At 53.3% G+C, this 27,940-nt stretch overlaps 1 protein-coding gene across 2 annotated transcripts in view; it reads right to left on the bottom strand.

Moving 5' to 3' along the window:
- Positions 1 to 27,491, bottom strand: part of TMPRSS9 (transmembrane serine protease 9) — a 49,185-nt gene extending 21,694 nt beyond the window's left edge. For both annotated transcript variants that reach the window (XM_078443684.2, XM_060629794.3), the window contains exons 1-5: positions 27,403 to 27,491; positions 7,205 to 7,371; positions 3,585 to 3,712; positions 453 to 520; positions 164 to 343 (exon numbers count right to left, since the gene is read on the bottom strand). In XM_078443684.2, coding sequence (XP_078299810.2) covers positions 164 to 343; positions 453 to 520; positions 3,585 to 3,712; positions 7,205 to 7,346 — 518 coding nt within the window. In that variant the 5' untranslated portion in view covers positions 7,347 to 7,371; positions 27,403 to 27,491. The remainder of the gene's footprint in view (positions 1 to 163; positions 344 to 452; positions 521 to 3,584; positions 3,713 to 7,204; positions 7,372 to 27,402) is intronic.
- Positions 27,492 to 27,940: the final 449 nt, after the last annotated feature.

Genomic DNA, 27,940 nt, shown 5'->3' with positions numbered 1-27,940 from the left:
CAGGTTGCTGTCACCTGGTCTCTACTAGTGAGGGTAAAGCGATGTGCCTGCGTTTTCTTTTCAAGGGAGGCAGCAGCTGTTGGAAACCTAAAGTTTAACGCAACGTTCGGCTGCCACCTCCCCCACAGCCTCCCCCTGGTGTCTTTCAGGGTCTATAGCCTACTTGCCTGTGAGCTGGGCAGACACAATGGTGCCGTGGGCAGCCAGGGGGATACCGTGCCCCTGCAGCCTCGCTCGGAGTCCCTGCCGCAACAGCTCCTCCTCTAGGCCCAGACTCAGTGACTGCGAGGCTTGCAGCAGGAAGTGCAGCCGGAAATGCACGAAGACGCTGGAATTCCCATCCCTGCAGGGAGGAGAGAGGCCTTTGGGGAGGGAGGGCTCCTGCTGGAATCTTCTGGAACCTCTTGGGTGTCCACCGGGGTTCCTTCGCCTGAAAGGAGGCCCTGACCCACCTGTAACTTAGCACGGTGCAGCCCACACAGCTGGCCTCCAACTCGGTCTCCCGAAAGCTGCTTACAAACTGCAACAGAAACCACAGCAGCACGCGCTAAGGCCACGGGCTGGGCGGCTGTCCCGCAGGGACCCGCGGAGTTGGAGAGGGCACGGAAACGCGCCTCCTCTTACACTCAGTACACCCGGCAGTCACAGAGCCGTGTGCGGGACAGGGAAACTTGGAAGTTATTTGGATGAAAGTACTGCCCCATCAGCAGATGGATGGATAGAATGTGGCCCATCCACACGGACGGGAGCGAGGCGCGGACACGAGCTGCCTATGGGACAGACCCTGAACACACAACGCTCAGAGCGGGAACCAGACACGAGAGTGTGGTTCCCGTGTGTGAAACGTCCAGAACAGGCACATCCACAGACAAGAAAGGGCTTCATGGGTGCAGGAGGCTGGGGAGTGACAGCTAATGGGGATGGGGTTGCTTTTGGGGTTGGTGGAACATTCCGGAACTAGACAGAGGTGACGGCTGCACAATTTTGTGAATATACTAAACACCCCTGAAGTGTTTACTTTAAAAATGGTTAGTTACATTTTACATGAATTTTTACATTAAAATAAACTCTGCTTTGTGCAACCAGACGCCATTAGGAACTTGCTTGTCCTTCGTGTGCTGTTCGAGTGACCACTATCCACAGTCTCCGGTTTAGCACTGAAGGGCCCTCATCCTGGGCACCGGGATGGGTGTCACTCCAGATGCTGTCCCCAGCAGCACCAAGGTTGGGGGTCCGGAGAGTCCCCCCCGGCACATTATGTGACCTATGCCTAGGGCTACCAGATGTCTCCGTTTACCTGCTCTCAGTGGAGTCACTAACAGCATCCCTGTTCCCAGTCAGTGTCCTGGCTTGGCTGCTAAACCGGACGCTCACCACGCCAAAGCACAGGATACACAGGTCTCCCGCCTACAACTCCCTCTGACCTGCTTCTCTTCTGTCCACTCTCCGAGCCTATGTCCCCCTCACCCACATTCAGACCTGCACTGGCCCACAGAACAGCACACAAATCTGGGAAATGTTCTTTACCTGCCCTGCCCGACGTGGCAGCCACGGGTCACACGTGATGACGGAGCATTTGACACATGGCACGGCTGGTGCCACAGGGGGACGGGTGTTTACATTTTAGTTAATTCACACTTAGATTTAAAACCAGATACTCTGCACAGTTACCAGAAAACCCTTAAGAATACTTGGGGCAACTTACGCATGTACATTTATGGAATCTACACACTTATGGATTAAGTATTCCTGGTGACAATTTAGCAACCGCATGGAGATGTGAGTGTAAAACACACCCGGGTTTTGAAGACTCAACACAAAAAGAGGTGAAAAGTCTCATTAATACCCACTTTACGCTGATGACATCAAATGATAATATTCTGGATACCGTGGGTTAAGTAAAACATATTAAAATGAAGCCTACCTGTTTCCTTTTCCTTAACACAGTGGCTAGGTAATTTTAAATTATGCACGAAGCTTCGTGTTATACTCCTGGACAGAGCTTTAGGGCATGTGGCTTAAATCAGCAAGCTGACACCCATGGGCCAAATTCAAGTCGTTACCTGTTTTTATACAGTACACAAACTAAAAATAGTTTTTACAGTTTTAAATGGTTGGAGAAAGTCAAAAGAAAAATATTCATGGTACGTGAAGATTATACGAAATGTTTATTTCGGTGTCCATAAATAAAGCTTTATCGGCACACAGCCACATCCATTAATTCACCTGTCCCCTGTGGCACCTCTTGAGCTGCCTCAGGCCAAGGTGAGTAGCTGGGCCAGAGAGTGTCTGGGCCCCAAAAAGCCAAAGATCTTGCCTGTCCCGGTTAGAGGAAAAGTGTGTTGATCCCTGGTCTGGATGGTGGTGCCTTGTAACTGCCCCCCTGCTTTCCCATGTCTTATCACACAGCCTCCAGGCCACAGGCAGATTGCTCGTCTCAAAACGTGAATTCTTCCCTAGTGACCCTTCTGCTCTCTTACGATGAAATTTAAAACATTTTCTTTAATTGAGATATAATTCACCTACCTAAACTTACCCTTTAAAAGTGGACAACTGGATGGGTTTTAGTGCATTCGCAGAGTTGTGCAGCCATCACCACAACCAATTTTTGAATATTCCATCAGTCCCAAAGCAACCCCATCTCCCCTAGCACCCACGCCCCACCTCTCCCCAGCCCCCATGAGCCCCCTTCCCATCTGTGGATGAGCCTGTTCTGGACATTTCACACACGCGGACTCACACCCCGTGTGGCCTCTCGTGTCTGGGTCCCTCCCTGAGCGTCGTGTGTTCAGGGTCCGTCCTCAGGGCGGCAGATGTGGGTGCCCTGCTCCTGCTCCCGGCCGAGTCACGTGCCCGTGTGCGCGCGGGCGTCCTTGTGTTTATCCATTTACCCATCGATGGGCATTTGGGTGTTTCCACTTTTTGGCTCTTGTGAGTCATGCCGCCGTGAGCACTGGGTGTGCAGGTTTTGTGTGAGGACATGAACTTTCATCTCTCTTGGGTGGACACCTATGAACAGAATCACTAGATCACATAGAAATTACGTTTACCCTTCTGACCAACTGCCTGCCTGTTTCCACAGTGGCTGCCCTCTTTCAGGTTGCCACCAGTTGTGTGTGAGGCTCTGGTCTCTCCACTGGAATACAACTTATTTTTTTTTTTAAGGTTTATTTTTATTTTTGAGAGAGAGAGAGAGAGAGAGGGGCAGAGCATGAGTGGGGGAGGGGCAGAGAGAGAGGGAGACACAGAGTCCGAAGCGGGCTCCAGGCTCCGAGCCGTCAGCACAGAGCCCGACGTGGGGCTCGAACCCGTGAACTGTGAGATCGTGACCTGAGCTGAAGTCGGACGCCTAACCGACTGAGCCACCCAGGCGCCCCTGGAATACAACTTTTAACCTTTTAAAAGTGCCTACGAGCCAGCAGGGGTCAGTCCCCACTGATACCGCGCTGCCCCGTATTCCAGGGGCCACCAGCGCTGGCCACAGTGGCCTCAACCTCTCCGCCCCGCACGCCCTCTTTCCTGCCTCAGAGCCTGCCTGGGCTTCTCCCCCACCGTGCTCGGCTCGCCACCCCGGCCGCCCTCACCAGCCATTCCAGAGCGGGCGTCAGGGTGCGGTAGTAGTCCGAGGCCTCGTGCTGCAAGCTGTGGGCGTAGCGGACCCCTTGCAGCTCCGCCGTGTGCTCCACGTCGACACCCTGTGTAGAGAGGGAGGCTGCGGACAAGACCAGGGCCCCGTGAGAGAGCCCAAGTTCGGGGTCTGGGTGCAGTTAAGTCAGCCTCAAAGGCCCCCAGCCACCCAGGGGCCATCACCCTGACAAACAGGTGGAGGGCCGACTGCCAGGGCGCGGGGGGGTGGGGGGGGGTAGGCCCTGAGTGGTCGCCAACAGTGCCCCCCTTCGTCTCTCACACAGGTCTCGGTTTGGTGACGGACTCTACGGGCAGCCGTCTGAAGGCACCGGCCGTCCCCAGGTCCCTGAGGACACGGTTAGCTCCTGCTCACCCCTGGCTCACCAGGTGTACCTGGCTCAGGGCCTGAAGCTGGCCTCACCAAGAAATGGCCTCAGGAGGAGCAATTCCCAACAAATGCCACAGGGGGGTGACCACAGCCGGGAGGCACCAGGACCCTCAGCCCACAGCCCCAGGATGCCACCCTCTGAAAAAACAGGGTTTTGCGAGTGTTGGAAACACGGCGTCAAAAGCACTTAATAACAGAGAATCGGACCCATCAATACAGAGAACAAACCAATGGGTACCAGAGGGGCGGGCGGGGGAGGGCAGAGGGGTGCAGAGGACAGGGTGGCACGGTGCCAGGAGTCCAGCCAGTGACGTCGGGGTGGCCGATGGCAGCCACGCTCACGGTGAGCACAGCCCAACCCACAAGGCTGTCCCGCCACTACGCTGTATACCCACCAGTAGCCCCTAAAATCCACTTTGCTTTTATTTAATTATCCATTTAAAAAAATTTTTAATGTTTATTTTTTTTTTCAACGTTGTTTTTTTTTTTTTTTTTTTTTTTTTTTTATTTATTTTTGGGACAGAGAGAGACACAGCATGAACGGGGGAGGGGCAGAGAGAGAGGGAGACACAGAATCGGAAACAGGCTCCAGGCTTCGGGCCATCAGCCCAGAGCCTGACGCGGGGCTCGAACTCACGGACCGCGAGATCGTGACCTGGCTGAAGTCGGACGCTTAACCGACTGCGCCACCCAGGCGCCCCAATGTTTATTTATTTTTGAGAGAGAGACAGTGAGAGCGTGAGTGAGGGAGGGGCAGAGAGAGGGAATCCAAAGCAGGCTCCAGGCTCCAAGCTGTCAGCACAGAGCCCGACGCGGGGCTCAAATTCGTGAACTGCGAGATCATGACCTGAGCCGAAGTCAGATGCTTCATCTACTGAGCCACCAGGCGCCCCTACTTCGATTTTAAAAAGTACGTGGCAGGGGCGCCTGGCTGGCTCAGTGGGTACAGCACACAACTCCTGATCTCGGGGCTCTGAGTTCGAGCCCCACGGGTGTAGGTGACTTAAAAATAAAATCTTAAATATAAAAAAAAAGTACACAATAGCAAAGAGTAACAATCATCACAAAGTTTTAAAAGGACACAACAGCAACCACCTAAAACGTGAAAACGTGGGTTTCTGCCACGAATGGATCAAAATAACACACCAGTGAAAAATGATCATAACTGCAATATAAAAACACGAAGGTAGCAGCCACATAAACCGTGACAGCTGGGTACCAACTCTATTTATTGTGAGTGAATGTTCACCTAGAAAGATATTTCGATATTTATGAATACCACAGGATATATATACTGTAAGCCAATTCCTAAAACAACTGTTTTTCTCATTCGAGAAACTAAAAATAAAGAGAAATGAGCGTTCTTCAGCGTGGGCCACGTTGCCTACACTCTGTACGCCAGCTAAGCCTTTCTGTTTTCCCTCGGAAATAATGACAGACACATAGGAAGCTGCAGAAATAGTACAGAGGTCCCAGGGGCCCGACCCCCAGCTTCCCTGAAGGCTAACATTACCAGCTAACACTTTGAGCTGTCTGGGAAGGGGACACATTTGAATTTTAATTAAAGAAAACATTCTAGGGGCACCTGGGTGGCTCGGTCGGTTGGGCGTCCGACTTCGGCTCAGGTCATGATCTCGCGGTCCGTGAGTTTGAGCCCCGCGTCGGGCTCTGTGCTGACAGCTCAGAACCTGGAGCCTGTTTCAGATTCTGTATCTCCCTCTCTCTGACCTTCCCCCATTCATGCTCTGTCTCTCTCTGTCTCAAAAATGAATAAACGTTAAAAAATAAAAAAAAAAAAAGAAAAGAAAACATTCTAAAACTTCTTAAAGCCTTCCTTAGTTTCAGAGGTCCTGATGGGGATTGTATTTATGTTGTTCCCCAAAATGTATGTGCTTCTGGAATGCAGGTGTGAAACCCCACCCCCTGCCTCTCCCCAGTGTGAGGACACTGATGTGCTCACACCTATACAACCACACACATGTACACGCCGCACTCACACACGCCTACACATCCGTGCACACTCACGTGGCACAAATTTTCCTGCATTTGACTCCCACAACCACTAGGGGGCCTCTGTCAGACACACCAGGCTATATTCCACACTAGATCTATTCCAGATGTTCCAAATATATGCATAAAGTGCATAATAAACACATCTGTACTACATATAAGAATCAAGGAAACCCACACAGCATTGCCAGCTTACAGTTTTGCCACGTGGCAACATTTTCCCTCAAACTGCCCCTTTGTGTCGTTACGTTTTTTCACGAAAAGGTGACCTTCACATCTCCAAATAAAACTGTAGGAAGCTTATCATCTCAGAATAAGCCTGTTCCAGAGCAGTGCTGCCCAGCGGAAATTCCTGTGATGACAGAATGTCCTAGATCCACACTGTCCAGTGCAGTACCCGTGAGCTGCCCACGAAACATCGCTGGTGGGGAAAAGGAACTGACTTTTAAATGTTACATAATTCTAAATAATTCTGTTTGTCTGTTGGGGTTAAGTAGGCTTCTGCCCAGCATGGAGCCCCACGTGGGGCTTGAACTCAGGACCCTGAGGTCACGACTTGAGCTGAGATCAGGAGAAGGACACAACCGGAAAACAATTTATGCACATAGGCAAACACGTTCTTTCTTGCTATTCGGCACCTCTCTCTACTTTTCCAAATGTAGGCATCTCTAGATCATTCTACTGAAATATAAAAAGAGCTTCCTCTGTTTATGTTTCATAACTGCAGCCCCACATTGTACAGAGACCATAATTTTGCATGGTTAACTCTAAATAATATGACCATCTACTGAAAGAAAATAGGAAATGGGGCCCACTTTGGATTGTAGGAACATAAACCACTGTTCATTCCTTACACTGTATACTTTTCGGTACTTTTTAAATTTCTTAAAATTTAAAAGAGTTCATTTCGCTGTTTCCATTTTCACCCCACAGCGAAAACTTCCTTGGAAAACCTGGTCGGTGGGAAACGTGATTATGCAGTGCCTGGCCCCCTCCCACGCACCACCCACCCCAGACGGCCACCCCAGGCCCTCAGGCTCCTGGCCTGCCTTCCATTCCACACTTGCAGGCTCAACCCTTTGGTTCTGGGATCATAATGTGGATACGACTGAGCCACTTCTAAACATCTTTGTGCAAGTTGCCCAGTGTGTGAACCCACGCGAGCCCACAGCCACTTACCCATGAGGACTCCCAGGGTGACCATGATGATGCTGGTGGCCACAACAACGCAGAGGGCCATGCGGCAGCACGAGGTGTAGGGAGCTGGGACTTCCTTGGCTGTCCCAGGCACAAGCTGTAAGTCACCAGCGGTGGGCTCCATGGCTCCTACACACTGGGAAGGCGACCTGGATGCCAGCAAGAAAGGGCGAAAAAACAGGGACAGGGCTGGAGGATGCGTCTCTTCCCCTAAGCAACGGTTTTACTTGTGCAGATGTGGCAGCCTCCAACAGTGCCCTAGGTGCCTGTCTTAAAGTCATAAAAGGCGCCACAGCGTTGATTGCTGGCTGGGCCTGTGCATGCGGGCTCCCCCGGGTCCCCGGGGTCCACTGCCAAGACGGACGCGTGACTTCCTGGTCGCCGTATAACAAATCACCGCAAACCTAGTGTCGCCGAGGAACCCAGATTTATTACTAAGCAGTTCTGGCCTCAGAAGTCCTAACATCCAGGCCTGGGCAGGGCCGGTTCCCCCCGGAGCCCCAGGGAGACCCGTCTCCCCACTTTTCCAGCTTCCAGAGGCCCCGCATCCTGGGCCCGCGGGGCCCTCCTCATCCTCACGGCCAGCAGCACGGGGTCCGCCCGGCTCTCTGCCTCCCTCTCGTGAGGACCTCGTGAGGACGCCGGGCCCCTGGGCCCCCCCCCCCCTCCGAGTCACCCCCGCCTCAGGGGCCTTGACAAGGACCCCTCTGCCACGTGAGGCGACACATTCCAGGCTCTGGGACTAGAACGGGTAAGTCTCCGGGCCACCGCTCCGCCTAGCGGCACAGAACACGCGGACGCAGAGAGAACCAACTGGAGCCTAGCCGAGCGCCAGCTCGGGCGCCCGCGCCGTCCTTCGTGGCCCTGGGGTCTACGAGAGCGTCCGCAGCCGCCAGCATCCCTGGCGGAGGGACAGGCCTCGACGCGCCCTCGGCTGACAGTACGCGGGGTACTTATCCTCGTTAAGGCCTCAGCTCCGAGAGAGCCAGAGGCAGCCATGCGCTCCTATGGTCACGCGTCCAGCCCGCCCCTTCATCCCGGTCTCGCGAGAGACCCGAGACGAGGCAGGCCCTGCGAAGCCACCGCTTGGTCGTAGTCCCGCGAGAGACCCAACCGAGGTCACGCGAGGCCACCCGTCGATCGCGGTCTCGCAAGAGACCCAGCGGAAGTCCCCCTCGGCGCGGCCGCGATCGTAGTCTCGCGAGAAACCCCGCTGAGGCCGCGCGAGGCTTTCTTGCGAGGCTGTCTCCGTGACGAGGAGCTTCAGCCTCCTCCCGGGAAGGGGCGAGGAGAGTAGCTGCAGCCTGGCCGCGCCGGCCTCCTGCTTCCTCCTGCCAGGTAGGCCGAGTGCGGGCGGTAGGTCGGCCTTTCCCTCCGGGGGCCTTTGGTCCTCCTCGTGCCTGCACCCTCTCGGGGTCCGTGGGCACCAACCGCAGGCCTGGGTGTCAGGGAAAACACCGGGCGCCCAGATGCGCTTGGATTTCAGATGAGCAGATCCTGCTTTCGCAGCACGAGTGTGTCGCTGGCCTGGCTAATTTTACGTGTCCTCTTGGCTGGGTTGTGGCGCCCGGTGGACGGGTCAGACATTATGCTAGAAGTTGCCGTGGAGGTCATGGTTGGACGTAACTACCTTTGCAGGGAGTAGATGTTGAGTAGAGCAGGTGACCCTCCCTCTTGCGGGTGGGCCGCATGCAATCAGTTGAAGGCCTTCGGAGACTAGGAATGCCGCCTCCCGGCGGCCTTGGGGACTCGAGCTGCAGCATCAGCTGTGCCCTGGGTCTCCAGTCCGCCCTGCGGATCGCGGGCTCGCCAGCCTCCACGTGAGGCCACGTGAGCCAATTCCTTAAAATCCTTCTGGCTCTGCTTCACGTTGGCTGTGTTTCTCTGGAGAACCCCGATTGACACAGCCCCTAACGCGCCTTGTACAACATTTGGGACCTACTTACGCTAAAAAAAAAAAAAAAAAAAAAAAGTATTTGTCGTTCGCTTGAAATTCAGATCTATCTGACTGTGCTGTATGTTTATTGTTAAGGCGGGAACCCTATGCTGGGGCCCAGCCAGAATACTCCATCCTCAAGGGAGTGTGTCCCTGCCGGGAATGGCCACTCCATGCCTCCCCGCCGCCATCTGGAGCTGAGGAGAAAGGGGAGATGTGCGGGGGTGGCGGGGAGTGAGGCTGTGTAACACTTACCCCTTTATTCTCACACTTGAGCCGAATTGCCTTCTGAGGAGCCAGGGGATCTCTAAGAATCACTTGATGAAATGTTTTAGGGACAAAGACACCAAGATTCACCTCTGTGATTAGGGCTGGAAACCCAAGTTTAGTGTATGAGCTCATTGACGTGCACCGTCCCCCCCAACCAAACGCACACACTATATTCATTCAGCCCCAGCTGCCCCTGCTACCCCCCCAAGCCTGTGGGTTTTCTAAGGATTCCTGTGTTCTCCGAATTGTCTTGTCATCACTGTCATTAGGACACAGAAGGGGCCCGATGCTTTTTAGCATCGAATATAGAAGCACTATTCATTCGGCTTTCTGTCTGTCTGATATTTGTGACGGGCCAGGCCTGGGTGCTCTGTGCCGAGTCCCCAGCCCCGAAATGAGGCAGATGGGATTCTCTGAGCTCAGAGAGCTTAAATCAGAGTGGCAGAGCCCAAAATAAATTAAAATTACAGCTACAATTAAGGCTTGAAAATGAAGATGTGTCCATGGGGCTTTGAGTCCGTGTGAAAAGGAGCTTTGATCTAGATGGGACCGGGGGGGGGGGGGGGGTGGCGTCAGGAAGGGCTTCCCTGGGGGAGGGGTGTGTTATCTGAGTTCTGAGGGATAAGCGAGCATGAATTCAGTAAGTGCCCACGGAAGGAACAGATTTCCACACAGGACAAAGTGCGTAAAGCCCCGTAGCTGAGTGGGAAAGGAAGGGCCGATGCAGAGACGGTGTGTCAGTTGTTGTGGCTGCTCAGCACATTTCCGCCAACATAGCAGCTTAGAACAACGCGTAGTTATTCTCTTGCGGTTTCTGTGGCTGGGATCCCGGCAGCTTTCAGCTGGGTCCTCTGCTCTGGGTCTCGAGAGGCTGTGAGTCAGGTGTTGTTAGCTGGGCCGCATTCTCATCCGGAGGCTCAGCTGGGGAAGAATCCACTTCTGAGCTCCCGATATGCCAGAATTTGTTTCCTGGCAGTTGTGGGGCCTGCTGGCTGTTGGCCTGGGGCTGCTGTTAGCTCACAGGCCCCTGACAACACAGTAGCCACGTTGTCAAGGCCAGAGAGAGAAATTCACTGCAGCGTTCTAGGATGGGGTCTTTTTTTTTTTTTTCTTAAGTTTATTTATTTATTTTGAGAGAGAGAGAAAAAAAGCAAGCAGGGGAGGGGCAGAGAGAGACAGATAGGGAGGATTCGAAGCAGTCTCCGTGCTGTCAGCACAGAGCCTGATGTGGGTCTCAAACTCATGAACTGTCAGATCATGACCTGAGCCGAAACCAAGAATTGGACACTTAACTGACTGAGCCACCCACGCACCCTGCTACGGTGGAGTCTTACAGAATGTAAGGCGACGATGGGAGCCACATCCTGACACCTTGTTCATCGAATGTGACTTAAGGCAGTGGCCATGACATTGTATTCAGCGGGTTCACACTCGGGGGGAAGGGGTTATACAGGGCATTCGTGCTGGGGGACAGAAATCTTAGGAACCTTTTAGAATTCTGCCTACCGCAGATATGAGGAGGGGTGATCTGAGGTGTGCATGGGGATAAGCAGGGTGCATATTTCACTGGTGTTTGAGAAGGAGAGATTAGACAAATGGGAGAGGCCATCTTAGAAGAGAAATGAGCTGGGAACTTTCCAGAACTGCTGGAAGATCTGAATCCTCAGACTTGAAAGGCACAATGCCAAGCATGACAGATGAAACAGATGCTCAGAGTAAATCCACAGAATAAAAACAAAGAGAAGGTTCTAGGAGTAACTAGAAAGTAGAGATACGCCACCTACAAAGGAATGCTGTTTAAGAGCAGCAGATTTCTCAACAGAAAAGAAACCGAGGTGAGAGAATAACATGTTCAAAGTGCTAGGTGGAAATAGGTGTCCATCAACAATCATATACCTAAACCCACATGGTTGAGAAGGAGACTCAAGAGGCGCCTGGGTGGCTCGGTCGGTTAAGCGTCCGACTTCGGCTCAGGTCATGATCTCGCGGTCCGTGGGTTTGAGTCCCGTGTCGGGCTCTGTGCTGACAGCTCAGAGCCTGGAGCCTGTTTCAGATTCTGTGTCTCCCTCTCTCTGACCCTCCCCCGTTCATGCTCTGTCTCTCTCTGTCTCAAAAATAAATAAACGTTAAAAAAATTTAAAAAAAATAAACTTAAAAAAAAAAAAAAGGAGACTCAAATGCAGACAATTGCAGGAAGACTGTGAAGCTCAGCACTAACACACCAGCACTGAAAAACGCTACTGAAGGATGGAATGAGGAAAACTAAAGTTGGATTTGGAACAAAGAGGTGAAATGCAGAAGCACCATGAACCCAGATACTGGTTAACATGGGGAAGCATCGGAAAAGCACTGTGTCTATAAAATGATAATACTGACCAACCTGAGGTGCACAGATACCAAGGCTGAACCAGCTACAAGATGGAAGCATGAGTGCAGTTGAAAGACTCTAAGGTTCAGAGAAAAAAAGAGATTAGTGATTAATTTCAGACCTTGTCAAGTGAAACATGCATGGAAAAATTTTAAGAGCAATTTTGATAACAGAACTGAAATGGATAGCTTCCAAATAGTAGAGTGAAAAAAGATGTGAATGCAGGAGAAAGGGAAGAAGGCAGAGAAAGAGAAAAAGAAAACATACAAATGTACTTAAATGTAAAAGAATTGGTGAGGTTAGGTTTTTTTAAAAGTCAGCTAGATGTTTTAGGTGGTCTCTTGTAAACCACAAAAGGCACAAAATGGAAGAGAGAAAAATTGTAAACTCTTATGTACGTAACACCAAAATTTAACACTAGACAAGTTTACTTAAAGGACCTATATTCCCTATACTGAGAATAAATTTACTTTTTCAGGGTTCTCTGTATTGAGAATAAATTTACTTTTTCAGGCACACACGAAATATTTACAAAAATTAATCATGTACTTAACCACAAAGCAAATCTCCACAAAACCCAAAAACTCTACACTCGATGCACATGTCTTGTGGCAGTGCAATTAAAGTTTTTTTTAAATGGTTTATTTATTATTGAGAGACAGACACAGAGCGTGAGCAGGGGAGGGGTAGAGAGAGGGGGAGACATAGAATCCGAAGCAGGCTCCGGGCTCTGAGCTGTCAGCATAGAGCCCGACGTAGGGCTCGAACTCACAAACTGCAAGATCATGACCTGAGCCGAAGTCGGTCACCTAACCAACTAAGCCACCCAGGTGCCCCTCGTGGCAGTGCAATTAAATTAGATAACTGGAAATAACAAAATCATGGTTGAAAAGTCTAAAATTAACTTCTACAGAATTAATGATCCCAGGAAGAAATTATAGCTAATTAAAATACTTAGAACTGAATGTGCTTGGCGTCAAAATACCCGATGCACCCAAAGCTGTCCTTACAGCGGTCACCGGCAGTGTTCCATCAAGCCAGACAGCCCATACACAGCATCCACTGCACTGAGGTCAGCTGCCAGAACCCTGGTGTCCTTGGCAGACCAGGCCACATTTTGGGTTGTATTGTCCTGAGCAAAGCTCCTTCTCTGTGCCAATGACCCAGGAAGTACTCATGGGGCAAGTGTGCCTGCTGTCTTTTTTCTTAATATTTCCTGAAGACACGTCTGAGAAGGCAAATCTGGCAAGAAGAGAATGGAATGGGAATTCAAGGGGGTAAAGATCGCCCGATGAGAGGATGTGTAGGCCAAATTTAAGATTGCTCAAAAAGAAAGCCCAGACTTTATCCTCAGCGTCTGGGAGCTTTTTCTTGGAGGCTGAGACAAACCATGTGGGCAATCAGTGAATCAGCCAGCAAATCCATCAATGAATCAGTTTCGGGAAAAACTCTGGACACAGAAAATGGAAGTTAGGGGGTGCTGCTCAGATTGGTTATAGTCCATGCGTGTTGTCGCACGTGCCCCAAGAACAACACACCCTGGCTGCGCAGGGAGAGGACCATGGAAGCGTCATGCTTTGTCTTTGTCCTGGTGCTGCAGACTAGTGTCTCTGTCCCCCCAAATCCGTATGCTGAAACCCTACTCCCCAAGATGACGGTACGGGGAGGTGGGGCCTCTGGGAGGGATTAAGTCATGAGGGTACAGCCCCCATGAATGGGGTAAGTGCCCCTATAAGGGAGGCCCCAGAGAGCTCCCTGGCCCCTGCTCCATGTGAGGACACAGTGAGAATATGGCCATCTGTGAACCAGGAAACAGGCTCTCACCAGATATGGAACCTGCCAGTGCCTTGAACTTGGATTTCCAGCCTCCGGAGCCATGAGAAATGTGTGTTGTTCATCAGCCACCTGGTTGGTGGTGTCCAGCTAGAGCTGCCCGAGCAGACTGAGACAGCTGCCCTCTTCCCCACTGGCCTCTCTCTTTGGCTCCTTTTACTCTGTAATGTTAATCCCTGTAAGCCGTAACTGTGACTGTACCAGCTTTTAGTGAGTTCTGAGTCTTTCTAGGGAGTTGTTACACCTAAGAGTGGTGCAGGGGACCTCCCTGCATGAGTCTCCTGGGGCTGCCATAACAGAGCAACACAAACCGAGCAGCTCAAACAGCAGAGATGTATTCTCTCCCACCCCTGGAGGCCAGAGGGCCAAAATCAAGGTGTAGGTAGTGCTGGTTCCTTCTGAGGCTGTGAGGGGGAACCTGCCCCAGGCTCCTAGATTCTGCTGGTCACAGCAGTCGTGACCCTTGGCCTGTAGAAGCATCCCCTCATCTCTGCCTCCGTCTTCATAGGACCTTCTCCCTGTGTGCACGTCTGTGTCCCAAGGTCCCTTCTTATGAGGACATCAGTCATAGAGCACTAGGACCCACCCTAATGACCCCATTTTAATTTGGTCACCTCTGTGAAGACCTTATTTTCCAATAATTATCCTTCTGAAGTGTTGGTGGTTAGGACTTCAACATACAAAATCTGAGGGGACAGAATTCACCCCAGAACCCCTCTGAACTCGCATGTGGTGTCAGATGTGCAGGCAGTCTCAACCTCTGACCTTATAGTTGGTAGTTCACTCTTCACGAAGGAAGAGCTAAAGAGAGATATCACACCCATTAGGGTGGCCATCATCCAAAAACAGACAATAACAAGAGTTGGCGAGGATGTGAAGTCAGAAGACTTGTGCATGGCTGGTGGGAATGGAAAATGGGGCGGCCGCTGTGGAAAACAGCTTGGTGGCTCCTCAAACAATGAAATACAATTACCATGTGAATTGCATAAAATCATCACATAGAATGACCACAGGACCCAGCAATGCCATTCCCAGGTATACACCCGAAGAACCTGAAAGCAGGGTCGTGAAGCTCTAATATATCTGTGTTCACAGCAGCATCATCCACAATGGCCAAGAGGTGGAAACACCCCAAGTGTCCATCGGTGGGTCAAAGACAAACACAATGTGTCCACCCACACGCTGGAATATTCTTGTTCAGCCTCAGGAAGGAAGGCATCCTGCCACCTGCCACCATGTGGATGGACCCTGAGGACGCTGTGTGCAGGGACCGAAGCCAGACACAGAAGGACACATCCTGCACGACCCCACTCATAGAGGAGGTCCCTAGAGGAGTCCTGTTCACAGAGACAGAGAGTAGATGGTGGGAGCCAGGGCTAGGGCAGGGGGGTGAGGAGTCAGTGCTTCATGGGGACATAGCCTCAGTTTGGGGAGATGGAAAGTTCTGGAGACGGATGGTGGGGTGGCAGACAACATTCACAACGATGTGAATGTGCTTAATGTCAGTGAGCTGTGTACTTAGACATGGTTAAGGTGTCTTGTGTGTATTACTGAAAGGGAGGAAGGGAAGGAGGGAGGAGGAAGAAAGGAAAAGAAAGAAGAAGGGAGGGGAGGGATCAGGAGAGAGAGCAAGCAAGGAGGCACATAGGCCACAAACTGGAACAGGAGGCGGACAGCTGGAGGAGGTGAGGAGGAAGCCAATAACCATGGGGAGCAGCAGGACACAGTTGATGCAGAAACATCCAGAATGTGGAGAGCCAGGAGCCAGATTCTGTGAACAAACAAGGCAACTCAGGAGGAGCCGGCCGCCTGCTGGCTGCGCCTCTGAGTCCTGCTGATCCCCGGGCTGGACCTGCACCAGTGCATTCGCGCCCCGGCACGACCCCCACGCGGCCTCCTCCAAGGGCCGAGAAACCTCATCCGGCAGTTGGCAGGCTTGGTGGAGGGCAGATAAAAATCAGGCTACAAAATCTGCCTTTGAACCAAGCAAGGCTTAGAAAGGCAGGGACTGTTTGGTCCAAACAACCTGACGGTGTCCCCGGGCACTTCCACAGAAGTGGCATTTTGCTTAGACCCTGTGGTAGGTGGAAGAATAGCTCCAAAGGCGTCCGTGTCCTCGTCCCCGGGACCTTGGGCATGCTCGCCTCGCACGTTGAAGGCACTTTGCCAGGGGGGCCAAATCGAGGCCCCTAAGGCAGGGGTGACCCTGGGTTCTTCAGAGGTGCAGTGTCCTCACGAGGTCCTCATAAGAGGGAGGCGGAGAGAGGGGCAGACCTCATGCTGCTGGCTGTGAGTGTGGAGGAGCGGCCACGGGCCACGGATGCGGAAAAGGGGAGAGACGGGTCTCCTTGGGACCCCCGGGAGGAACCAGCCCTGCCCACACCTGGACGTAGCTCCGGGAGGCCCACATTGCTACAGCAGCAACAGGAATCTAATACGAGCTGTCTGTGGGCAGTGCTGACCCGGGAGAGAGGGTTGAGTGTTGATTCAGGACATTAGGCATCTTCATAGGAAAAATACCTTGAAAATGGGAACTGCCTTTCCCCCATGGTGCTCCACAGTCAGGTGGAAGGGATGCTCGTCATCAGAAGACCAAAGTCCATGTTCCAGCTTCAACCCCAGTAGTCTGTGACCCCCAGAAAGGTAAACCTCTTCAGGCCTAATTATGGCCAATGATCGGCCTTGTCCCTTTAGTTCTCGTTTCTTATAACGTGGGGTGGCAATATCGTTTTTGTCTTCCCGGATCACTTTCTTTGGGGAAGACTTACCCCAGGTGTGAGCCCCACACACCTGGCCACCAGACCTACCAGTCACACTCTCATGCCCACCCCCTTTGGTGCCAGGTCCACACTGAACCCGGGCCTGCCAGTCACAATACCCACCTCTTCACTCCATCGTGATTGGTCCATGGGGTCATGCATGACTGAAGCAAGCCAACTGAGTTTCTTCCCTGAGTTTCAACTGTATGAAATTGCCCTTTTTTTAGACCAAAAACAACAGGATATGATCCATTTCATACAGTTCAACTAACAATAATAGGGGGGAAGCATTCTTCCCAGTGGGGCTCCTAAACTGCCATAGGTAGGCTTGGGGCCACCTTGACTGTCAACAGGAAGGAGGATGAGATCAACACCCTGAAGGAAGAGATGTGGGGGGGGGGGGGCACACCCAGGGGCACGCTTCAAGGGACAAGACCGAGTGACCCAGCTCTGCCAGAGGCCAGGGCTTCTTCTGGATTGCCCAGGCAAAGGAGCCAATCTTTGCTTGAACTGGTTCAGGATGGGGTTGTCTCTCTTACAAGACCAAGCTTATGGCTCATCGACACACGAAAGCAGGGAGCAGTAACTTCTACTACACGGGCACTAAGGAAGATTCTCTTCACCCACCTCTTCAGCTCTGGTCAGACAGACACACACTACAGTCAACACAATGTCAGGGTCATCGGAGTTCAGGGTCCCAGATGTTGTCACCTCCCCATGTGTTGGGGTGCCTATTCCCCCAAGGCCTTTGTAGACTTGTGGACATGTAGCCCCAGCGGGCCTGTGGTCAGGAAGCTCCCTCCTAAACTCCTCTTCCAGTCTGATTAGGGGCTTCCTAGAGGCAGCAGGAGTGATAGAGGGGCCTTCCGCTAGGTCTTCGTGTCCTTACCAGCTGGCTCCTCTGCTGGTAACATGGGACCATGTAAGCAGCCACAAAACAAAACACGTCAACTAGTTGTAAGCTGCAGAGGCCTTTCTCGTCACTGTCAGCCTTCTCCCACCCCGTCCTCCACAGCTCCCTTCTCTGGTGCTGCCCCTAGGAGAGTCCACAGCACCAGTGATCATTTATCTGCCAGCAAGCCCCACATAGAAGTTTCCAGTTCATGTCTCTCTGGAGCTTCAGAGGGGAATGGACAGGGGACACTTCTGCACACAGCTCAGCTTGTCCCAAGTGGGAAGTGTATTACCCCAGCCAACCTGCTCACTCTTCCCTCTCCAGAGTCCTGGGGACTACCTCTCCCATCTGCTGATGCTCTAGACCAGCCCCCTCCCCCCCAGTCTTCCTCTGTCACTTCTCCATCTTCCTTCCCTTCCTCGCTGGTCACCTCCAAATCTGGCCACTCCACCTCCTTCCTCCTCTCCAGGGGTCCCCCCCCAACCCATTCCTGCTCCCATACCTTCACCCCTTCCCTGGGCTAGTGGTGTTCTTGCTAACTCCAGGCCTGCGTCAACCTACCCATTTTTTATACAACTAGAGATAGCTACCTAGACCGGGGGATCTCACCCAGGGTGATTTTGCCTTCAGGGGACAGTGGGCAGATGTTTGGGGATGTTTGCGGCTGTCATGACTAGGGGCACTCTTGGCATTGAGGGGGTGGAAGTCGGAGATGCTGCTCAACTTCTCACAGCCCAGGATGCCCCACATGTCCACAGTGCCAAGGGAGAGAGGCCCTGGTCTGCACACATACAATGGCGCTACTCCCTGGCCCTTCGGTAGCTCTTTACCATCCTCAGCACCAAGTTCAAAGTCTTGGTCCTCACCTGACTCTCCTCACCAGCCCTTGCCCCTAGCCATTCCATGTGTATTCTCCCAAAGGAATCCTGACACCTGCTGTAACGTGGAGGGACCCCGAGGACACTGTGCGCCACAGGACAGAAGGACAGAAGCCAGACACGGACAAATCCTGCGTGACCCCACTCACAGGAGGTCCCTAGAGGAGTCCCATCCACAGAGACAGAGAGTAGATGTGGGAGCCAGGGGTGGGGCAGGGGGCAGGGAGTCCATGTTTCATGGGGACAGAGTCTCAGTGTGGGGAGATGGAAAGTTCTGGACACGGATGATGGGGGTGGCTGCACCACAGTGTGAGTGTGCCTGACGCCGCTGAGCTGTGCGCTCAGAGATGGTTACGATGGTGAGTTTTAGGCTGGGTGTACTCTATTGCAATAAAAAAAATCGCTAACAGAAATCGGAAAGGATGGATGGAGCAGAAGTTCGTGCCTGTCCTTGTGAGTGTGGATTCCAGAAGGGGGGTTCGGCGCTGGTGCAGTAAACGCTGGTGTGGAGTAGAAGGAGTAAAGCCATGGAGGCAACAGGGCTCCCTGGCTGGGAAGTGATTATGAAGTACTCCATGGACACATGCAGGTTAGAGAATCTTCTAGACCCCTGTCAACTCCTCGAGGACAGACCTGCACCTTCTGCCTTGCTCTCATGTCCTGGTAAAGCCTGTGCAAATCGTTGGCACAGACAAGGCATTTGTTGCTTCAGTGAAAAGCTAACGATTTTACCAACAAGTGAGCTATCAGTATGCCTATATTAGCTTTGCAAAAAGTTGGCTAAAGACCTCTAAGGAGCAACCTCTTTGCATCGCTGTATGTTCCACTTAATGACGTAACATTGAGAGACAAAAGCTGAAGGCTGGATTGATCATGGGCTAATTACCAGTTTCCAGTCATAAAGTCAAGTCGATTTAAAACTCAACTTTCTCAAAGCACCCGTATTTCTTTTTTTTCAATATATGAAGTTTATTGTCAAATTGGTTTCCATACAACACCCAGTGCTCATCCCGAAAGGTGCCCTCCTCAATACCCATCACCCACCCTGCCCTCCCTCCCACCCCCCATCAACCCTCAGTTTGTTCTCAGTTTTTAAGAGTCTCTTATGCTTTGGCTCTCTCCCACTCTAACCTCTTTTTTTTTTTTCCTTCCCCTCCCCCATGGGTTTCTGTTAAGTTTCTCAGGATCCACATAAGAGTGAAAACATATGGTATCTGTTTTTCTCTGTATGGCTTATTTCACTTAGCATCACACTCTCCAGTTCCATCCACATTGCTACAAAGGGCCCTATTTCATTCTTTCTCATTGCCACGTAGTTCTCCATTGTGTATATAAACCACAATTTATCCATTCATCAGTTGATTGACATTTAGGCTCTTTCCATAATTTGGCTATTGTTGAGAGTGCTGCTATAAACATTGGGGTACAAGTGCCCCTATGCATCAGCACTCCTGTATCCCTTGGGTAAATTCCTAGCAGTGCTACTGCTGGGTCATAGGGTAGGTCTATTTTTAATTTTCTGAGGAACCTCCACACTGCTTTCCAGAGCGGCTGCACCAGTTTGCATTCCCACCAACAGTGCAAGAGGGTTCCCGTTTCTCCACATCCTCTCCAGCATCTATAGTCTCCTGATTTGTTCATTTTGGCCACTCTGACTGGCGTGAGGTGATATCTGAGTGTGGTTTTGATTTGTATTTCCCTGATGAGGAGCGACGTTGAGCATCTTTTCATGAAAGCACCGTATTTCTAAATTGAAGTAGAGCTCGGACCCACACGCGAAGTTCATTTAGGACTTAAAAATAATGTCAGCCCCAAAGCGAATCTGCCTATGTCGATTATCTTTCCCTTTCCCTTTTCACTCAGATACAATGGAGACAACCTGTCTCAGACAAATGGGCAGTTTACTTAGGGAAAGGTAAAGGGATGGGAGGTTCCAGAAGATCCTTCATGCCCTTAATCTCAGACTACAAAATATCTTCTAGAGTTTGTTTTATTTTTGTTTTTTTTTGTAAAGATTGGGCTGGGAGAGAATGGACAACGAAAGCTGAGTGCAGAGAGGGAAGATAGCCGATTAAGAGAAATAAGAGAGAACCCAAGAAGGCGATTGCTGGCTCACGCGGTGACCTTGAGCTAAGAGAAAGCCCTGGACAGGATGAGGCATAGTTTATTATTTGTTTTGAAAGAAACGTAGGAGGATAAGTTACCACCTGCGCTTGAGAGATACATGAGAACACCCCAGACAAATCTAAAGAATGAGTGCAGTTGCAAAAGAAGAGAAATGAGTAGGCACAGACTTGCTGTCCCCAGTTATGGGAATGACCAGTAGAAGCTTCAAGAAGGACTGACGCCGGTTCCAAGATCTGAAGTGTGCACGGAGATAGAGGGAAGGAAGAGGCAGGGTCCCTAGAACAGAGACCCAGATTGTGAGCTGTGAACACCAGCGTCTCCAAGCTGAGCCTGTGCCTGGCCCAGCATCCAGCTCGAGTACACACCCCCTGTCCCGACGTTCCCGGGCCCAGGCGGGAGGCGAAATGCCAGCCTCTCATCCCAACTCGGCAGGGATGGGGTGACACCGAGGAAGTCACCCCCATCTGGGGTGACCAAGTGTCTCAGGTCACCTGGAACTGTTTCAGTCATAACCTGGAGATCAGGACATCTGGGCACCTGCCCCCCCTCTGTCTTCATCTACCGGGAAGGGTCTGGAGCACTTCAGGGGTTCCCAAGGGGGTGCTGAGCACGACACCAGGGCGGGAACGACTTGTTTCCAGCCCCCCGACGATGCCGGGGACAGCTTCAGCTTGGAGCCAACATGTTCCTAATGCCACTCTTAACTCTTGTCAGTGACTGTTTTCAAAAAGGGCGTGAACTGTGGGTGCACAGCCTTCAGGGAGAGTACCCAGCCCAGTGCCTAGGGTGAAGGGATCGAGGGGCTGGCCTCAGGAGCAAAGTGCAAGGGTGCCCCCACAGACCTCAGTTCAAGATAAGTATTTTTACACAGCATTTTAAACATATAAACATTAACAGCAAGAAAACGAGCAACCAAATACCGATGTGGCACACACAGACAGGACTTTGCACGTCCCCGACCGTCTCTCTCTCCGCCCCACTCCCAGCCCTGCCGGGTGCTGTCTTGGTTTGAAACTTCGATGTTTTGCTCATCGGGAATTTCTCTGAGTTCATTGGTGTTTTCCTGATCGCACTGCAGCGTCATTTCTCATGAACACTGACTGTTTTTTTGTCCCTTCAAATTCTGTGCCCGAGGTGAGCGTCCTGCCTGCCTTGCTTCGTCTGGGCCCCGAAGGGCAGTAACTACCTAACAATACTGGTTTTCTTCCCGTGTATTTATTTATTGTCAGTGACCTCCTCTTTCTTGGTTTTTTTTTTTTTTTTTCAGTGTTTGTTTACTTTGAGAGAGAGTGTGCTAGTGGGGGACGAGCAGAGAGAGAGGGGGACAGAGGATCCAAAGCAGGCTCTGCACTGACAGCAGCAAGCCTGATGTGGGGTTCGAACTCACCAACCCACAAGATCGTGACCTGAGTCGAAGTCAGACACTCAGCTGACTGAGCCCCCCCAGGTGCCCCTTTCTTATTTTCTACTTGTGTTGCAGTGACTACATTTTCTTTTTAAAGAGGGAAAAAAATTTTAATTTAAAAAAGTAGGCCATTTCAAGAAGATTTAGTGAATATTTTCACGGTCTCCCTCCAGATAGATGCCCTCCTCCAGTGACACCACTCAGTCTTGTGGTTTTAATAACATCCCTGAATTCTACAAGCTCCTGGCCAGACTCCTCTTCTGAATTCTGGACTCGGGTCCAGCTGGCTGCTGGAGCCTCCTCCTGCTGGTGACCCAAGGTGACCCCGTGGGCCCTCCCCTCCTGGTATTCACACCCCTGGGCAGTCTCGCCCCCTGAGTTTGTGTGGCTTGCTTCTACCCATTGGAACGCAGCAGAGCCAATGGGCCATCCCTGTCCTGAGTATATTGTGTTAGGTAAGACCCTGTATTGGCAGACTGGAGCTAACAACCCCCTTGCTGGCTTGATGAAGTATGTGGCCACCTAGGAGACCCCCAGATGGCCTGTAGGAACAGAGGGCGGCCACCAGCTGGCAGGCTGCCAAAGCCAGGCCCTCTGTGCTCGCCCATGACCTGAATGAGTTTGGAAGGTGGGTCCTTCCCCAGTCTGGCCTTCAGTTGAGAACACGGTCTCGTGTGACCCTGAGCACAGGGGCCAGCTCAGCCACGTCCAGATTCCGGACCCACAGAAACCGAGAGGTATTAAATGTGAGCTGGTTCAAGCCACCAAACTCGTGACCACAGCCCAACGACTGGCAAGCTGCTCAGGTCTGACGCACACCAGACTGAACCCTGTGGCTTCCCACGGCCTTCCCTGCCTCAGGCAGCACCTTCTGTGATCAACTGAGACCACATCTCCTAGGGTCAGCATGACCTCTGTTTCCACAGCCTGGAAGTGCTGGCTGCCCCACCCCCAGAACATACCTAGCATTGGCCCACCTGTGCCGTACCTGCCTTGGTTAAACAGAGAACCACCCAGGCCTCATCACAGGGCCGGCGGCTTCCATCCGCAGCGGCTAAAACCTGACTCCGGCCATGTCCCACCTCTGCTCAATCCTCCCCGGGGCTTTCACTCAGGGCAAAATGCCTGGGAGACCCAGTCCCACCCATCCTCCCTCGTGTGTCCTCAGCTGTTCCTCCTTCCTCCCTCACTAGAGCCACGGAGCCTTCCCACTGCTCCTCAAACGTGCAAGACACAATCCTGCCCCGGGGCCTTTGCATCTGCTGTGCCTGCTGCCTGCCATGCTTATCTACATCCTCATGGCAGATGCTTCCACCCCCCTGCTGTGTCTGTTTTCTCCTGGATTGTGCAGTCTGCACCCTTGGGAGTAGACTGCAGGATGGCACTGAGCCTGGACTTCCGTGGGTCCCTTTGGGAGAAGCAGAAGTCAGGGAAAGAGCAAGTGGACGTTCTCTTCATTCTTAACCCAATCCTGACCGAGAGAACCGCCGTCTCACCCCACACTCTGGCCTCACGGCTCCAGGGGGCACAGCTTGGTGTCAACGGCTGGGACGTCACTCCTCAGGACAGTGTGCCAGAGCAATGGACCAAGGCTTCAAGGGCTGCCACGAGAGGCATCGTCTCGGGGGCCGCTTGCCGCGACGATGCTCACGCACCACTGCACAGACGCAGGCCCGGAAGCGGTTCTTCCGGCCCCGGCCAACACCCTGACGGCGACATCATGAGAGGCCCCGAGCCCAGACCACCTGCATCAGTCATCCCCAGATCCCGCCCCACGGAAACCGTGGCATGATAAACTGATAAACGTTTGTTGTCAGTAAACCTTACCCCCAACATGGGGCTCGAACTCCTGACTCCAAGATCAAGAGGCACAGTCTCCCCCAACTGAGCCTACCAGGTGCCTCTAATCAATGCTTTAATCTGCTAACATCCCGAATAATTTGCTATGCATCATCCGCTCACTCATTTATACGCAGGCTCCAGACCCCACCCGGTGTTCTGTTCCCTTCCAGGCACCACACTTCACTGTCGGGGGCCCATCTGGCCCCTTCTCTCCACCTCTTCCAGGCCCCTCACCCTTTCTGTAGCGGCCAGCTGCCCGCCGCGGATCTCCCCTCGCCCCCAGTGGCCACCTGTACCCCGTCAGTTGGGGTGCTGATCCAGCGTCTGCAAGGGCAGAAGAGCACCGGAGGTCACCGTCTGCCCGGAAAACCCTGACGTCGCCTCTGCTTCGACCCTCCCCTCTGCCCCCACCCCACCCCAGCCCCCTGTGAAAGTCCATCTTTCCCCTGATCCCATGTGATGCTGGCCCCCCTTGCATCCCGCCCGGCTGCACGGCCCAAGGCCTGCCGCTGGAACAGGCCCCCCTTGCCCGCCCTCCAGCCTCTCCTGTTTCTCCCGCCTCTCTGCGGGCTCGCCAGGAGACCTCCCCCGCCCGCCGCCCCCACTCCATGAAATAAATCACTCAGCAAGCCTACAGGAAATTTAATAAGCTCGGCCTCTTTTTTCCCTTTCTGTCTGTGGACTTTTTGTTAGGTTTTCATGGGAAGAGGTGTTTGTGAGAAAACTGTTTGCAGTGATGATATCATGTGTTCCCTTAGCTTTAGTGACATGCACAGAGGAACAGGGAGTTGGGGACCCCTCGGGGCGCCGGGCGGGGTTGCTGATAAACATGGGTGATACCCGGGAAAAGAGATAAAGATTCAAAGATTGAAGAAACAAACCTCCAGCCACCTACAACTTGTATAATTTAAAATTAACACAGGTCTGGGGCGCCTGGGTGGCTCGTTGGCTGGGCATCCAACTCTGGATTTTAGCTCGGGTCATGATCTCACAGTGTGTGGGTTTGAGTTGGGCTCTGGGTTGACAGTGTGGAGCCTGCTTGGGATCCTCTCTCTCCCTCCCTCTCTGTCCCTCCCCTGCTCGTGTGCACACACTCTCAAAATAAATTAGTAAAATGAAAATTTAAAAAGTAAGATGAATGCAGGTCCTAAATGCCATGGGGGCTCTCAGACTGGAGCCCAAAACAGAAAAAGTACATTCGTGGGAAAACTGGGAAACCTGACCGAGGTCGGCTGCAAGTGCTGTGCCCACCTGAGTTTTCTGGTCTGCATCTCTGCTCTGTGCTTACATGAGGGGAAGCTGGTGCAGGGTGTGCGGGGACCTGCCATATGCCGTCTTTGCAAGTAAGATTGTTCCAAAATCATTGATTCTATTTTTTTTAATGTTTTTAAATTTTATCCTGTTAAAAAAATTTTTTTTAATGTTTATTTATTTTGAAAGATAGAGGATGAGCAGGGAAGGGGCAGAGAGAGGGGGAGAGGGAATCCCAAATAGGCTCCCCGACATCAGCAATGAACCCAACACAGGGCTAGAACTCATGAACTGTGAGATCATGACCTGAGCTGAAATCAAGAGTCGGCCACTTAACTGACTGAGCCACCTGGGCGCAAGAGAGAGGGAGTGCAAGTGGGGCAGGGGCAGAGAGAGAGGGAGAGAGAATCAGAATCCTAAGCAGGCTCCATGCTGTCAGCAGAGAGCCTGACTTGGGGCTCAAACTCACAAACTGTGCGATCATGACCTGAGCCGAAGTCCAACGCTCAACCGAACTGAGCCACCAGGTGCCCCCCCCCCCCCAAATCATTGATTTTAATTAATAGAGGTAGAGTAGGAAAAACAAAGCCTTATCCAGGTATGAGCCAGCAGCCCAGAATGTATTATCCTTTGCGTTAATTTTAGAGCCATGAATGTTAAAATACATAGCTGGGGACAGCTGTGTCCCGTCTCTACTCACGTGGACAAGGAGAGGAGCAGCCACGAGCAGAAAGGTCACGCCTGCCACCAGTTTATAGATGAAGAAACTGAGGCTTGGAGAGACTCCCTCTCTCTGCCTCTGTCTCTCTGCCTCCCCTCCTCCTCTTCCTCACACACACAGTTCTTTTGATCCCAGCGATGTCCCCCACTTCGCTGGTGGCTTCTCTATCGCGAAATGGGCCCCTGCCACCCCAGGACCCTGCTGTCCAGGTACAGCAGGTGAGCCTCCAAGATGGGGTTCTCGGCTCCCCATGCGCCAGCCACACCCCTCGGTAAGAGTCACGCGTCCCAGAAGCACACGGCGGCCCCCACACGCACCTTGCCTATAGCGCATGGATGACGAGGCCCAGACACAGGCATCTGCTTCCTCTGCCTCTGTTCCCCTCCAGGACGGGCAGGGCTCACCCGGCCGCGGTCAGAGGAGCGCCCGCCTCTGCCCGGTCCCTCCCGGGTTCCTCCCAGTCCCTCCCAGGGCATCAGACTCTCCCCCCACAGCAGTGATCGCAGTGATCACGGGAGGAGGATGCTCTGTCTTCAGGCCGCACTCAGAGCAGGCTGTTCCGAATAGGAGTTCCCAGCCTTAGCGGAAGGCCGCTCACCACACTGTCTGCGGACCCTCCAAACCCCGCCCTGCACACGGAGTGAACTTGGGGCCACATGCACGTCAAGGACGGGGCTCAAAGCCGGGATGGGCCGCGGGCTTCACTGGCCTCAGTCCACACACCGCGGTCAGATCAGTGTCTACGTCTGACGTCTTGTGTGCGAGGGCCGCGTGCCGCCGCGTCTCCTGGGGACCGCCGTGGCCTGGCTCTCCGATCCACGCGAGCCGCAGTGGCCGCCATCCCCGTTCTCCAGGCCGGGAGGCTAGTAAGGAGTTCACACACGTGGTGCCTCACACAACCGCGTACAAAATCAGACAGCATCTCCCAGTGCAATCACAAACACAACACAGACACACACAGGCTCACGTGCGTGGTCGCACACTGAGTGACACAGCCACGCACAGCCACCCCACAAACACTCCGGGACACAACTACACACGGTCACGCGTGACTCTACATCCTCACACGGCCACACAAGAGCGCACACTGTTGCCATACAGCCACACGCGACTACACAACCTCACACACGAGGTGGCAGTGACACAGACGCGCAATCTCACACAGCACCCCGGTCAGGCCTGCGGGCAGGTGGCATGGGCTCTGGGTCCACGGCCACGCGCAGAACCCGAGTCCACTCACCCGCAGGGTTCCCAGAGGCTGTCCCTGCACGTGGCAACGAGGCTTGTGTTTAATGTGAACACACAGTCCCCCAAAGCCCACACCTTCCCCCGTGGGGTCCAGGGAGCCTGCGAACCCTGAGATGTGGCCCCTGTGGCCCGGCCACCCTCAGCCATTTCAGGGGCAAAGCGGGTACTTCTGACCGGACCGCAGAACTCCAGTGACAGCCTGCCCTTGGTGCCAGGGTGGCTTTCCTGCCACACAGACAGAACTGAACCCGTGAGACCCCTCCTGCCACAAACAGAACCCTCACCCCTTCAGACCGCACCCTTCCTAACGTGGCCCCGGTACCCTTGTCGTTTGTCACTTCCAGGGAACTCAGATGCTGACCGGAGGGCCGGGCGCCCCACAGCCCTCACTGCCTCTGTCCCGGGTCCCTCCCGCACTCCCCTCCCCCCGGGCTCCAGCTTAGCGTGAACGGAGGGCGGGAAACGGCGCCCTTGGCTGCCAGGACACGCAGTGCAACTGGCCTCGTCGCTGCGACCCCCGGGCCTCCCCTCCCCGCCACCTGTCCGGCCGGCTCCGCAGCGGCTCTGCCCCCACCTGCCGCGCAGTGCCGCCCCGGGAGCCACCGCGCAGAGGGGCCGTCCCAGCCCTTCCGGGGACCCGGACTCACCGAGCCGCGGAGCCGCGCAGGGGCTGAGGCCGCGCCAGAGCCGCCGCCACCACCGCCGGCCAGCGGAGCCCAGCGAGCCGCCAGCACCAGGGAGTGGGGGCGGGGCCGGGGGCGCGGCCTCCCTCCTCCCCCTCGGGCGCAGGTGGAGGGTGAGGCCCTCCAGGACCGGGCCCGGGTGGGGGTGGGGGGCGGGGGGGGGGGGTCTCGGGGACGGGGTGTGTGAGTAACTACCATAGTTTAAAAAGCCAACTTGATTTCAGAAGTTCCAGATTTACGGAAGAGTTGCGGAGAGCGCCAATTACTCTGCACCCCGTTTTCTCCGTGAGTGACACGCCATCACAATTAACGAACCGATAGTGACACATTGTTAGTTAGCGAACATCCGCACTTTATTCAGATTCTGGCCCAGGTTCCCCAGGCTGAGGCACTTTCTTAGGCCCCTCGATTCTGAAGCCGTGGGCAGTCGGGAAAGGGCTGGTCAGGACTGGGGGGGCGGGGGGGAGGGCGGCGTTTGTCGTGGCCAGGCCGGGGCAGGGGC

The sequence above is a fragment of the Panthera onca genome, chromosome A2 (assembly GCF_046562875.1).
Source record: "Panthera onca isolate mPanOnc1 chromosome A2, mPanOnc1 haplotype 2, whole genome shotgun sequence".
Lineage (NCBI taxonomy): Eukaryota > Metazoa > Chordata > Mammalia > Carnivora > Felidae > Panthera > Panthera onca.
Note: the sequence above shows the minus strand (reverse complement) of the source record. Positions and strands in the feature narration are given on the sequence as shown.